Source organism: Drosophila obscura, unplaced genomic scaffold (genome assembly GCF_018151105.1).
Source record: "Drosophila obscura isolate BZ-5 IFL unplaced genomic scaffold, ASM1815110v1 contig_22, whole genome shotgun sequence".
In the NCBI taxonomy this organism is placed as follows: Eukaryota; Metazoa; Arthropoda; class Insecta; order Diptera; family Drosophilidae; genus Drosophila; species Drosophila obscura.
Window position 1 is genome coordinate 79,649 of NW_024542809.1, and position 14,340 is coordinate 93,988.

General features: G+C 46.4%; 1 protein-coding gene and 1 pseudogene across 1 annotated transcript; both read right to left on the reverse strand.

Moving 5' to 3' along the window:
* Window positions 1–4,036: 4,036 nt before the first annotated feature.
* LOC121404572 lies at window positions 4,037–12,098 on the reverse strand. Its single transcript, XM_041594229.1, has 2 exons — window positions 11,963–12,098; window positions 4,037–4,930 (listed from the first exon to the last, which is right to left on the reverse strand). The coding sequence occupies exon 2, from the start codon at window positions 4,913–4,915 to the stop codon at window positions 4,037–4,039; it is 879 nt and encodes a 292-aa protein (XP_041450163.1). The 5' UTR covers window positions 4,916–4,930; window positions 11,963–12,098.
* On the reverse strand, window positions 5,198–10,468 carry LOC121404573 (annotated as a pseudogene).
* Window positions 12,099–14,340: the final 2,242 nt, after the last annotated feature.

Below are 14,340 nucleotides of genomic sequence, written 5' to 3' on the forward strand. Positions count from 1 at the left end.
GGCTTTCAGTGTCGTTGGCCGTTCTTATAGCTCCTGAACACTTCTTAATCTTGCTATGGCCTACAAACTCTTTTGCGGCTGAACCTCCGATACAACTGATTGTAGCTCCCGAATCTAACAATGCTACGTACTCATTGCCCTCAATGATGACATTAGTATATAGCCTGTTATTAGACTTGAGAAATATGACGGAAATAAACTTGTTCTTATTCATGCGAACAGTTTTCCAAAAATTCCTTAATCGTTTTGTTGAACGTTTAGGCTTCCTTACAAATTTAAAGCTTTCTATTCTATCAAAAATTTCTTTACGAGTAATATTGTAATTATTTACCCTTTCTTGTAAAGGAGTGAATGAAAAATGAAGTGGTGTTAGCCGCGGTTTCTCTACTGTTTGAGAGCTGATCTTCGGCTCTGTTAAACATTGGTCGTTTGTCAAATCAGTAGGTGATTCTTGACAACTGTTTTCTAAGGATGTGTCTGTTTGTTGTTGGTTGACACATCCCTCTGCCTGTTTCCCGAAGGGTTACATTTGGGGCATGTTGGTTTGTAAGTATCCTTTGTTCCGCAACCGTAACAAAAGATCCTTCGTGGACCAACACAATCGTCGAATTTATGACCTTTGGTGTCACAATTCCAGCAAATTGAAACTGTCTGCGCAGCGCGACGTTGTATTTGACATACTTCGTTCGGTTCTAAATTGTCGTCGGATAGCTTTTCGTTATCGTCTGGATGTGACAATTCCGATACATATGAGCGTAGGGTCTTTTTCTTGACCGATTTTATATCATTATAAAACTGCTCATGCTTACGCACCTCTCGTCGTAGCTGAGACCTATTTGCGATCTTTAAATGAAGAAGTTCAAGATGAAGGGAAGGCTTCGAGTTTCTAATTAGTAAATCGACAACATCTTCTTCTGCAACAGAATTTTGAAGCCTGTCAACGAGATCTTCGATAGCATATTGAAAGTCGTCGAATGATTCGTTTTCGCCCTGACGGCGTTTCCTAATCTTCTCCCAGATGTCGTAATCGGTCTCTACATCCTCAAATCTTCGTCTAAACTCTATACAAAATGTATCCCAAGTAAAATTTGGGTAAGTGCGGTGGAACTTCCAATACCAATCACTAGCTTTCCCCGAGAATAGGAGGTACAAGTGATCGCAAAGCAACTGATAATTGTTAAATAGATTTTGTTGAGTTAAAGAACGGACTCGATAAATAAATTCATCCATCCTCATGCAAGTCTTTGAGCCATCAAATTTGATGCGCCAATTCTGCATTATACTAGAAACTTTTGATGGTTCTACGTGTGATCTCGAATTACTTCGATTCGCACCAACCCTTGAAAAATCTAAAAGGACTTCTGCATTACTATCTCGTGTTTGAGTGCTATCAATGTTATTCGTCTGGTTACTATTACCGTTACGTGATACATCTGGTGTAGTATGTGCAGCTTGTGTCAACTGAAGTGACGCTAATTGACTTTGAATCGAAGATTCAATAGTTTTGCTTAAGAAGGAAGAAAGCTGTTCCATCAACTGAGCCTGTTGAATGCTAACAGCAGACTGGACATAATTAGCGATTTCAACTTGAGTATTTATCGGAAGGGTTGTATTGTTGGTTTCGGGTTCCGTTAGTGAGCGATCTAATTTAGATCGTTGAGTTGATCTTGTACTCATACCTCTTCTACTGAACTTTTGCCCCCTTTTAGGTCGACTTGACGTACCGTCTACCGTACGAAAAGATTCGTTAGCACTGGGTGGTCGCGCTTCTTCTGCGTTAAGCTCTGCTAACAATTTGTTGTTAGAGAATGTTAGTGCTAGAGCAGAACAATCTAATGTACAGGTGGGACATTTTGGATTTATTCTAATATGTTCCAAAATACAAATTTTGTGGAACTTATGTCTACACGGAGTATTTGCTATGAGCTCACTAGCCCCCAATACTTCGTTGCAAATACCACAAAATGGTTCTGCTTCCTGCAAAGCAATTGTGATGTCTTCTGTGCTTCGCCTTACAGCCATTATATATCAGACACAAAAAAGATATTTAAAAAAAAATTTTAAGAATATATAAAAAAAATCAAAAGAATAATTTTCAATAATAAGTGGTTGTAATATAAATAATGTCTGTCTTTCTCACATGCCAGAATACTTATAATTATCTAATAGGTTTCAGTAGGCTTTTCTATTGCTATTAATTTGGACGATTTATCATTTATGACCTCTTGCATTGAACCATTTGACAATTATCGCGTTTTCGCAATATAAAACTGTAAATCCAAATAATTCAGGGTGCACTATGTGTTAGTCAGGTTTGCTTTGGTCGATCAATCCAAAATAAAAAGAATTGAAATCGCAAAATCCTAAAACAATTCCTGGTTACACTGATCATGGTTTGGTATTGCATAACTATTTCCGATACTCGCAATTTTGCACTGTGGGTCTGCTTTGGTTAACCAATCCTAACGAAAAGAATTGCAGTTACTAAATCCTAAAACAGAGTTCACATACAAATTTTGAAATCTTGATCTTTGAGCAATATAATTATAAAAAAAAATGTAATTTTTGTTATTAAAATGAATAAGCGGTTGAGCTTGGTGAACCAAGGCAATATTTGCGTGTTTTATTAAAATAGCTCGGCCTGTATAGTATGACACTATAAATCCAAATTTTAATAATAGTTCAGAATAGGTTTTAGATTCTAAGGCAAGTTGCCTGGCCCCACGTTGGGCGCCAAATGTGTAGTGTACCAGAGTTTATATACATATGTATACATATATATAGGGCCTCGATATCAGCAGATGGTGAAAACTGAATTTTAAGGAAGGCGTACAGCAAGGTTTGGTCGTGTGCACTCTTGCTAGGCTCGGATCTAGCTCGCCGGATTGTCGGGGTTCTTCCTCACCAAACTGTACTTTTGTACTCCACTACATTTAATTAGTGCACTTGTACGGTAGACTATATGTGGCTATTGTATTAATACAAACAAAAAAAACTTATGATCAAACAGCGCCGACACGCCAAATAAAGCCCTACTGAACCCATTTCTATTTGGAGGGGACCTAGATGTGAATTGTCCCTCTCTTCTGTACCCACCCTACCATGACAACGCGTGAGAACTGCTGCATTGTCCCTTGATCAACCTTTTTAATCAGATTCACCACATTTTATAAGATCCTGGCATGGATACTCGACAGACTATTACAAAAAGTTTAAAGATTCATTTCCAATTCATAACACTTCATATTTTAATACAAAAAATTTTTCAGTTCGGGTAACCATAATGTTACAAACAAGAAGGCAGCAATTAATATAGATATTTGAAATATGGTACTAATTTCTTAATTACTAGGTATTATTTAATTAAATTCATTAAATAATTGTAAAGAAAGGGAATCTATTTGATATAGATATATATATATATATATATATGCGTAAGGCAAGGTAAGGGTAGACTAATTAATCTTTTTATTATAAAACGGAATTCATTGGCACTCAGATATCTAGAGTTCTCTTAAGTTTTATGGAAACTAAGACAAAAGTGCATTCTGGGCTTTGAGAACGGAATCAAATATAGTTAACCATAACCATCATACTGTCCAGCATGAACGCAAAATGTAATAGAATTACCACAATCTTTTGTTTTTACTCACTCCGCCATAAACCTTGTTTGTAGTAGGGCGCTTCCTAGTGCTGCAGATAAGCCCTCAGCAGATCCACAGTGTCCCGCAATGAATAGGCACAGTATGATCGTTAACTAATTGGTTTATTGGGCACTCGTAACGGCGCGGTTGTTTGATTATATGTGTGTATGTATGTGGGTGTGAATATAAAACGATTCTATGTATCGACGCGTACCGGAATGTACGGGGGTGGGTAGAATACTAAACTCCCGCTTACTGAGCTGGCTGCCCGCCAACTCGCTAGCGCCAGGCAAGAGATAGCGCGCTCCGGCTGTTAACAACAGCCCCCTGCCAACTCGCTGCTGCTACTCTCAACATCCTCCCCCCCCTTGCAGGACTGCAATGGAGAACCTCTATGGCTGAGTGCACGCCCCAGAAACAATCCATCCGAATACGGTGCTTTGGGCCACGGGAAGACCTTCTCCTAGGGCGAGGAACCCGGGTTGGATCACCTTCTGGTAAACGTCGGCGCCGAGCACGAGGGAGACAGTGGATGGGCGATGGAAGCGCTCGTCGGCGAGGCGAATGTCGTCGAAACGGGTTCGCACCGCCTCGGTCACGGGGCGTAGTGGCGTGCGGACGCGCAGGCGGCGCTCGACCTTCAGCACTGCGTCCACTTGGAAGTTTCCATTCTTGGCGCGGACAGTCGCAGTGCACACCTTTTCGGTGCCAACCCGCGTGGAGGGCAGTTTGAAGGCGATGGCCAATGACTCGTCGATGCTGCTCACTGGGGTACAGGGGTCTATAAGAGCCACTGTCTCAAAAGTTCTGGAACCCGTATCTAAGACCACCAGGGCCGTCGGGAGAACGTTGATGCTCCGGTTCTGGAGGAGCGTAGCCACGGATGGTGCCGGATCTTCCACGACGGGGCGGCTTTCGGGGAGACGACGGCGTCGTTCAACGCTAGAGGCTGGAGCCGCCGGAGGGGCTGGTCCGGAAGCGCGGCCTGAACGCTGGGACGCACGGTTGTGGAGTAGCGTGTGGTGGTTCCCACCGCACACTTTGCAGCCCTTGGTACTGCGGCAGTCTCTGCCGGAGTGCCGATGAGCCAGGCAATTAGCGCAGTACTTGTTAATCAAGACGGCTCGGAGTCTCTTCTCGGCGTCCAGGCGAAGAAAGCGTCGGCAGGCACGGAGCGGATGGCTTCCGGAGCAGACTCGGCAACGGTAGGAGTTACTACCTCGAAAACGTCTACTCTCCGAAGTGCGGGTGTTACGAGACCGTGGAGCCATCTCTAAATACGGAAACTATGGCGAAAGAAGAAGACAAAGAATAGGAGACGGGTTAGTAACGGGATAGGAAGCGGGGGACGCGCACGCTCTTCGTTAATGTTGGATGGAGCGAGGAGGTTCTACGGACAGAAGAACGAACTTTGCGACGGGCCTTTTGAGGACCCCCCGTGCAGTGAGGATGTCGACTACACGGACCCGATCGTCGGCGCCGGGGTACATGGAATGGATTCGTCCGAGACGCCATTCATTAGACGGCAAGTTGTCTTCCTTCACGACGACCATATCACCAATCTGCAGATTGGGCGTGGGCGTTTGCCATTTGGTCCGCTTGTGGAGTTCCTTAAGGTATTCCTCTTTCCACCTACGACAGAACTGTTGGTTGAGTGCCTTCAGATGTTGCCATCGATTTATGATCGAGGTGAGGTCACCCTTAACTTCTGGCTCCGCCGTCGCCATTAAGGGTCCCCCCGTAAGGAAATGCCCGGGAGTTAGGGCCAGTAACTCCGTCGGATCTTCGGACATAGGCGAGAGCGGTCTGGAATTAAGGCACGCCTCTATTTTCGAGAGAAGCGTGGAGAGCTCCTCGAAGGTGTATCTACGAGTGGACGTGGCCTTATAGAACAGGGTTTTGAAGCTCTTCACTCCGGCTTCCCAAAGTCCCCCCATATGTGGGGCCCCTGGTTGGATGAATTTCCACGAGACCCTTTGGTGACTGTACGCATCAATCACAGAGTCCTTAAATGCTTCTAGGAAATCACGGGCCAGTACTGTGGCTGCGCCCACAAAGGTCTTGCCGTTATCGGAGTGGATACTCTGTGGACAGCCTCGTCTCGCGACGAACCGCGCGAAGGCAGCGAGAAATTTCTCGGTGGTGAGGTCGGACGTAGGCTCCAAATGAATAGCCTTCGTGGAGAAACACACGAACACGCACACATACCCCTTGGTAATAAGGCACGCCCGCCCTGTGTAGTTGCGGATTTCGAAGGGACCGGCGTAGTCAATTCCGGTGTGCGTGAACGGTCGGGAGAATGAAGTTCGCTCCCTGGGGAGATCCCCCATCAGTTGAGTTTGCAACTTCCTTTTGTGGATAAGGCACACTTTGCAAGAGTTCACGACACCCTTCATCAGCTTCTGAATCCGTGGAATCCAATACTTGGATCGGATAAGTCGCACCATCAATTGGCTGCCCCCGTGAAGAGTGATCCGGTGTGTGAACTGCGTGAGGAGTCGCGACAAACGACAGTTATACGGAAGAATTATGGGATGTCGCTCGTCATACTTCAGCCCTTGCGCCGTAGATACACGGCCGCAGGAGCGTATGACCCCATGTTGATCCATAAACGGATTCAAATTCAGGATAGAACTTGATCGAGGCACTGGACGCTTCTCACGTAAGGAGTGATACTCTTGAGAATATTCTCGGCGCTGAGTTTCTAGGATAAGAGTTCGTTCAGCCTCGTTAATTTCCCCGCTTGTAGGATGGATCTCCTGTGCGTACGGTAGTTTTCGGCAGCGCTGTAGGAAACGCAGGACGTACGCGCGGACTCGTAGAGCTTTTTCAAGCGTGGAGAACCGCTCGAGGAAGTCTTCGGGTGGGCTGGTTGTGAAATGGACTTTCACAGCCCGCTGCTCGAGGTCTATGACGGGGGTTTCCTGATCTTGGAGCGGCCATTGAGAGCGTGGTTGCTGTAACCATGAGGGCCCATGCCACCAGAGATGGTTGTCAACCAGATCCTGTAGAGGAACCCCCCGACTGGCTAAATCCGCCGGGTTGTGCTCGGAGCGCACATGAGACCACTTTTGGGTCTCGGTGGTTTGAGCGATTTTCGTTACTCGATTGGCCACGAAGGTGGTCCAATGGCATGCAGGCTTGTTCAACCAGGCGAGAACGATTGTGGAATCTGTCCAGTAGTAACAGGTAGACCCTGTCGTCGGCATACTTGGCAGGATAGCCGTCGCCATTTCGGCTAGAAGCACGGCCCCGCACAGCTCTAACCGGGGAAGCGATACGGGTTTTACGGGCGCAACTCGTGTCTTCGCTGCCAGTGGATGCACGTCGATACGCTGGCCCATCTCAACGCGAACATAAATCGCGGCGCCGTAAGCCTTTTCTGAGGCATCACAGAACCCATGGTGCTCCACCTTAACGGATGGCTGGGAACCAATCCACCTTGGGATACGGATCTTCGTGAGACAGGAGTAGCTACGCAGGAAGGCTTGCCAGTATTGACACAGTTCGTTGGGAAGGTTCTCGTCCCATTCCAGTTCCTGCAACCAAATTTCCTGCATGAAGATCTTGGAGCGGACGATGAACGGTGCCAGCCACCCTGCAGGATCAAACAGTTTCGCTATCTGCGAGAGGACTTCTCGCTTGGTGTAGGATGACTCAAGCGAGAGCACCGGAGGAACAAAGAAGAACTCGTCGGAGGTCGCTTTCCAGCGAATGCCGAGGGTCTTTGCCGTGCTCTGTGCGTCAATCTCCAGGAAATCAGTGTGGAGGAGGTGGTCACTCGGAATATCGGCCAATACGTCCTTGTGGTTGGCTGTCCACTTTCGTAGCGGAAAACCTGCCGAACTGAGGGCGGCCTGTAATTCGCGGATGGCTAGCTGAGCCTCCTGTGTGGAGTCAGCGCGGCGAGGACATCGTCGACGTACATAAAGTGCCGAATGATATGACTAGCCCTGGGGAATTGCGATTGGACGTCGTTGGAAAGCTGTTGAAGGACTCGAATGGCGAGAAAGGGGGCGCAGTTGACGACAAAGGTGACGGTTTTCAATTCGTAATCACGAATTTCCCCCTCTGCGTTTCGAAACAAGATTCTCTGGAAACGAGTGTGTTCTGGATCCACCCAAATCTGACGGTACATTTTGGTGATGTCGGCGTTGAACGCATATCGGAAGTAGCGCCATTTCAGAATCTGAAGGGTCAAATCGGATTGTAGGACCGGGCCCGCGTGAAGGAGGTCATTCAAGCTCGTTCCGTTCGCGGATGGGCTGGATGCGTTAAACACCACACGAAGCTTCGTTGTAGTGCTATCGGGTTTGATTACTGCGTGGTGAGGGAGATAGTAGTTGTTGGAGTCGTGGCTCGGAGGGACCTCTGTCATGTGGCCCAGATCTGAGTATTCTTGGATTACGGAAACGTACTGTTCGTGCAACGGCGAATCTCTCTTCAGCCGATTCTCGTTCCTTAAGAACTGGGCTAGTGCGATGGACCTTGAATACCCTAGGCCAGACCCGAGATGACCCGGGTCGCGGAATGGTAGGGTTACCATGTATTTTCCGCTTGTTGCCCTCGTGGTGGTTTGTAGGAAGTTGCTTTCGCAATAGGAATCGGACTCTCCTACTAACTTGGTTGGTAGATCCTCCACCTCCCAAAACTTTGTGAGGAGCTTGTCTAATGGAGCATCGAGGACGTTGGACACTTGTGTGGAGAAAGATGCGATTCGGTTCGGGGGGGCACTGGGCACCGGACCAGTAAGCAACCACCCGAAAATCGTTTCCTGCCCAAGGAGAGAGCCACAAATGTCGGTCTGTGAACCGCTCAGAAGGATGGAGGGAAGGATATCGGCTCCGATCAGGACATCTATCTGCGAGCTCTCATAGAAGGTGGGATCAGCTAATGGCAGGTTCGGCAAATCTCGCAACGCACTTAGCGGAATTGGATATGACGGGAGATTGCCTGCTAGTTCCGGCAATACGTAAGCCGCGGCTTTCAACTGCAAGCCCGGCTTAGTCGGGGAACGAATGGAAAAGTGGCAGAGCTTCTTGGACTGAGCTGCTACCGACTGACTCAGGCCTGAGACTTGTGCCTGAATAAGGCGGAATGGTAGTTTGATGATGTTAAAAAGCCGTTCCGTAATGAACGTAGCCTCGGAGCCCGAGTCGATTAGAGCGCGGGCGCGGAAATTTGTCCCCAGGTGGCAAATGTTAATTATTGCCGTGCCTAGAAGAACGGGCCTGGTGCCCGAGGTGAAATAATTTTGCACGGTGGGCTGAGCGTCGGACGAATTGGAAATTTGCGCGGATGTGGACGACTCACTGGAGGCAGGAGTACCGCGATGCAGCAGTGTATGGTGACGGGCTCCACACGTGAAACAATTGTGGGCGCTGGTGCACTCTCGGAGCTGGTGACCTCGGGCAAAACAGTTTAAGCACAACTGCTTCGTCTTGATGCAGCTTGAACGTGCTTCAACGTCCATTTGGAGGAAGTGCGGGCAGAGCCGGACCGGATGATTCTCTTTGGAGCAGAGATCGCACTGCTTCGGATTAATGTGGGTCTTGAAGGAGTGAAAGTTCCTCGTAGGAGGACTGCCTTGAGACCGGAATGGGTTGGCGTGGCTTCCGGAGGATTGCGGATTTTGACTGCCTTTGGACGGTTGCTGATGCGGATCGCTTCTAGCCTGGGAAGGGTCGCTCTCCATGGCCTCTAGCGTCAGGTACCGCTGTGTCATGAAGGAGTCGATTTCCGTCCATGGAGGCATTTCCTTCTTGTCAGTCACTGACGCTTCCCACAGAGCCCGGGTCAGTTTTGGCAGCTTGGATGCACAGATGGTCACCAGAATACTATCCCAATTGTCTGTGCAGACCTTGGAGTGGGCCAGAGCAGTTAGAACACCTTGAATGGTGCTCTGAAGCTCTTTCAAGGCACGACTAGTCTCGGAACCCACGCGAGGCAGCAATAGCAGGATATTTATCTGGTTGGTCACCAGGAGTCGATTATTTTCATATCGACTATGGAGGGCTGACCATGCTGCCTCGAAACCGTCATTGGTAAGTGGGGACTTTTCTACTATGGCTTTCGGATCGCCACGGGTTTTAGTAGTGAGGTGGTACAGCTTTTCCACCGGGGACAGCCTCGGATTGTTTATATAAATCGCTGTGAATAGGTCGCGGAACGTCGGCCAGCGAACGTAATCCCCTGCGAAAACTTCAATGTCACAGGGGGGGCAGCCGACAACCGCCCTGGGAGGTCTGCGGCCCGGGAGGTCGGAGGTCTGGGCGGTCTATTTGGGCTATGAGGTCCGCCACGCACCGCTCATAGCCCTCATAGCACTCGCCATACATTTTCTGAATTTCCTCTTGGTCTTCAGGGGCCTCGCACAGCATTGCCAGCGAACATGCCTCAAATTCAGCATCCACCTTGGCCCACATGTTTTTGAGCTGGTCACGACGGACCTGTGAGACCGCGGAGGATGGGGTGGCGGTCCCTGGAGTGGTGAGCCGTGCCTCCAAGGTGGTCAGCCTATCGATGGCTGCCACAAACTTGGCCCGTGCGGAGGTGACAATCGGCTGTGCCATTGGAAGTGTGGAGCGAGGATCGACTAGTTGCGGGTATGGAGGCGAAAGCACCTTAGTCGTGATCGGCGAAGGAAACAGCACCGATTTGGTCGTCGCCGCCGTGGCACTCGTGGAAGCCCTTGGAGTACCTAAGGACCTTGCCCTTTGAGTCCCCGGGGTCGGCGTTGATGGCACGGATGAGCTAGATGGCCTTGATCTACCAGGCGTAGGCACCGCCAAAAACTTCTTGTTGTCTTCCACACCTGTTGGCATACTAAGAAGGACCGCACGCGGAAGCACAAATGAACGCCAAATGAGGACTGTGCGGATAAAGCGGAAATGGACACCACACCAGAGCCAGAACAACAAGGAATTGTTTTCCTGTCGAGCACGACTATCGGACGATATTCCTCAAGAAAATTGATATTTTCTTATTGGCAGTGGTTTTAATGCACGAAAAAGTCGAAAACGGAATCAGCACTAGACTACGATATTTGATATATCGGTATTGGATTTTATTTCGTCGTAGTGGGTGATGTGTAAGACGATCTTAGAGCGAAAACGGAAGTGTTCGGGAAAACTATCGGATGATATGACGCAAGAAAAAAGGATATTTTTCTTGTTCCCCGCGGTTTTGGCGCACAAAAGAATCACAATCGGGATCCGCACTAGACTACGATATGTTTAAATATCGGTACTGGAATGGATTTAGTCGTAGTGGGCGATGGACAAGGTGATTTGCGAAAAAATATTAACTACTCGATGGATACGAGGCCCGTGAGCGATATTTTTATTTTTGCCACCACTAGATTTTTTTTTGGTTTGTCACCTCTAGTTTTTTTTCAATTTGGAATTTGGCGCGGAAAAATGCAAAAAAGACTGCGGAAATGAGCTGTGCCTCTTGTTGGATGAATTTATCCCGGATGTGGGGGAAATTGCTCGGGCTGTGGGTCACTTTAGGGGCGCCTGGAATGCTTAAATTCTTGGTAATTGCGAAATTTGCATAAGCAGCGGAGTGCTGGTACCGCGTATCGGACGAACGCGTTCGTGCCTACATATACTAAGTGTGGTATGTAGATGTGGAGTAATCGGTATTTTTTTTTAGGTATTTTCTCACCGGGATTAATGAGGTTTATTATTTATGAGAAGTATTGAGTGAAAATAAGATTGTAAGAATATACAATTCGATATACACAATAAACAATAAATACAATAAACAACGCCAATAAATTACTTCGGATGAGTGTTTTATTGGGGGCGGGGTATGTGTGTGCGAATCAGGCACAACATATGCACATACATATATACATACGTGTCGGACGCCGTTATTGTGGCTGTGTAGCGGATAATTGCTAATAACTAACGGAAAGTGTTAGTGAGATCGGACAATATGTACATAAGAATATATGTACATATGGATAAGTGGACACTCGGACGTGAATAGTGCGGAACGCCAATCGCGGAAGGAATCGATTGGCGGCACAATATGAGCGTACTTATCTGCAGTTCTCTCTGGAATCCACCGATGCTTGCTGGGACAATCTCGATTCAGCAAGAATCCGGCTCGAAGGACCAATGTTTGTAGTAGGGCGCTTCCTAGTGCTGCAGATAAGCCCTCAGCAGATCCACAGTGTCCCGCAATGAATAGGCACAGTATGATCGTTAACTAATTGGTTTATTGGGCACTCGTAACGGCGCGGTTGTTTGATTATATGTGTGTATGTATGTGGGTGTGAATATAAAACGATTCTATGTATCGACGCGTACCGGAATGTACGGGGGTGGGTAGCATACTAAACTCCCGCTTAGTGAGCTGGCTGCCCGCCAACTCGCTAGCGCCAGGCAAGAGAGAGCGCGCTCCGGCTGTTAACAACAGCCCCCTGCCAACTCGCTGCTGCTACTCTCAACAAACCTTATTTTGCGTATCGTTGGGCCCAATGAAGACGTATGTGTTGGCGTTGGCTGTTTAAGATATTGAAATTAATTAAATACATATCAACAATTACTTAATCGAAAGAAAACCGTTCATATCTATCAGCCAGTTGTCTCAGTTTGCATGATTATTAATTTACGTTAATTGACATCACTTCTGCATATATAAATATATGAGTAAAGAACAAGACTACAAATTATTTGAGAAGCATTATTGCGAAAAGAAAATCAAATCAAAATGGAACTGCATGGTGCATTTACATCGCACGATTCCTTGCCATTAGCGAGGAGTACTTTTAAAGTTTCACATTCCCTGAATCGCAATGCTGACATATATGCGATGGCAGATTTTAATGGAACTTTGAATATATTGGTATATATATAAGCTTAGACTACGGCGGAATCCAATGATGAAGGCATGACCGGGTTAGTCTGTTGCGATTCGGAAATCGCCTCGGGGAGACGTAAGAGGCACTTGGGCGATATATCCGACTCCGGTTTACGATGTAGACTCTTTATTAGATACGAGAGCCAATTCTATAGACGCGGCCAGTCTATCTGCCCCAAGTGGAATGGGACAGCACCTTCCGTCAAACTGTATACAGGTTTTTGGACCATAGGTCCACAAGGGATGATGAAACTCCACCAAGAAGATTGCAGTTGGACTAAAATCGACAACTTTTTCCTCAGTCTGCTCCCAGGGCAGTCTTAGACAGACTTCACCGCGGTGGGCAGCTTAAGATGCTTTGACCTGCAACATAGGTTATGTAAGCACATGGGCACTGCACGAACATGGTAACATACCTTTGGCAAGAGATACACAGCAAGCACTTCAATATATTATCCTAATAACCATACATAAATGGAATATGTAGTTCGCTTGGTCTTATTACAAAATTTTGTGCGCATAAAAGCAGGTGAAAATATAATGTACGTTTATTTGAACACTCTGGGCACGGTAAATATCTGCACGTCTGCGCTTGTTCATAAAATTTTCTCTAATGATCATAGCATCAATAGACGATCGTCTACGCGCGTTTCGTCAGAGCTTTAAGTTCTACGTTAACTGTGCAATCGTATGTTCTCGTAATCTAAAAGGACTTCTGCATTACTATCTCGTGTTTGAGTGCTATCAATGTTATTCGTCTGGTTACTATTACCGTTACGTGATACATCTGGTGTAGTATGTGCAGCTTGTGTCAACTGAAGTGACGCTAATTGACTTTGAATCGAAGATTCAATAGTTTTGCTTAAGAAGGAAGAAAGCTGTTCCATCAACTGAGCCTGTTGAATGCTAACAGCAGACTGGACATAATTAGCGATTTCAACTTGAGTATTTATCGGAAGGGTTGTATTGTTGGTTTCGGGTTCCGTTAGTGAGCGATCTAATTTAGATCGTTGAGTTGATCTTGTACTCATACCTCTTCTACTGAACTTTTGCCCCCTTTTAGGTCGACTTGACGTACCGTCTACCGTACGAAAAGATTCGTTAGCACTGGGTGGTCGCGCTCCTTCTGCGTTAAGCTCTGCTAACAATTTGTTGTTAGAGAATGTTAGTGCTAGAGCAGAACAATCTAATGTACAGGTGGGACATTTTGGATTTATTCTAATATGTTCCAAAATACAAATTTTGTGGAACTTATGTCTACACGGAGTATTTGCTATGAGCTCACTAGCCCCCAATACTTCGTTGCAAATACCACAAAATGGTTCTGCTTCCTGCAAAGCAATTGTGATGTCTTCTGTGCTTCGCCTTACAGCCATTATATATCAGACACAATAAAGATATTTAAAAAAAAATTTTAAGAATATATAAAAAAAATCAAAAGAATAATTTTCAATAATAAGTGGTTGTAATATAAATAATGTCTGTCTTTCTCACATGCCAGAATACTTATAATTATCTAATAGGTTTCAGTAGGCTTTTCTATTGCTATTAATATGGACGATTTATCATTTATGACCTCTTGCATTGAACCATTTGACAATTATCGCGTTTTCGCAATATAAAACTGTAAATCCAAATAATTCAGGGTGCACTATGTGTTAGTCAGGTTTGCTTTGGTCGATCAATCCAAAATAAAAAGAATTGAAATCGCAAAATCCTAAAACAATTCCTGGTTACACTGATCATGGTTTGGTATTGCATAACTATTTCCGATACTCGCAATTTTGCACTGTGGGTCTGCTTTGGTTAACCAATCCTAACGAAA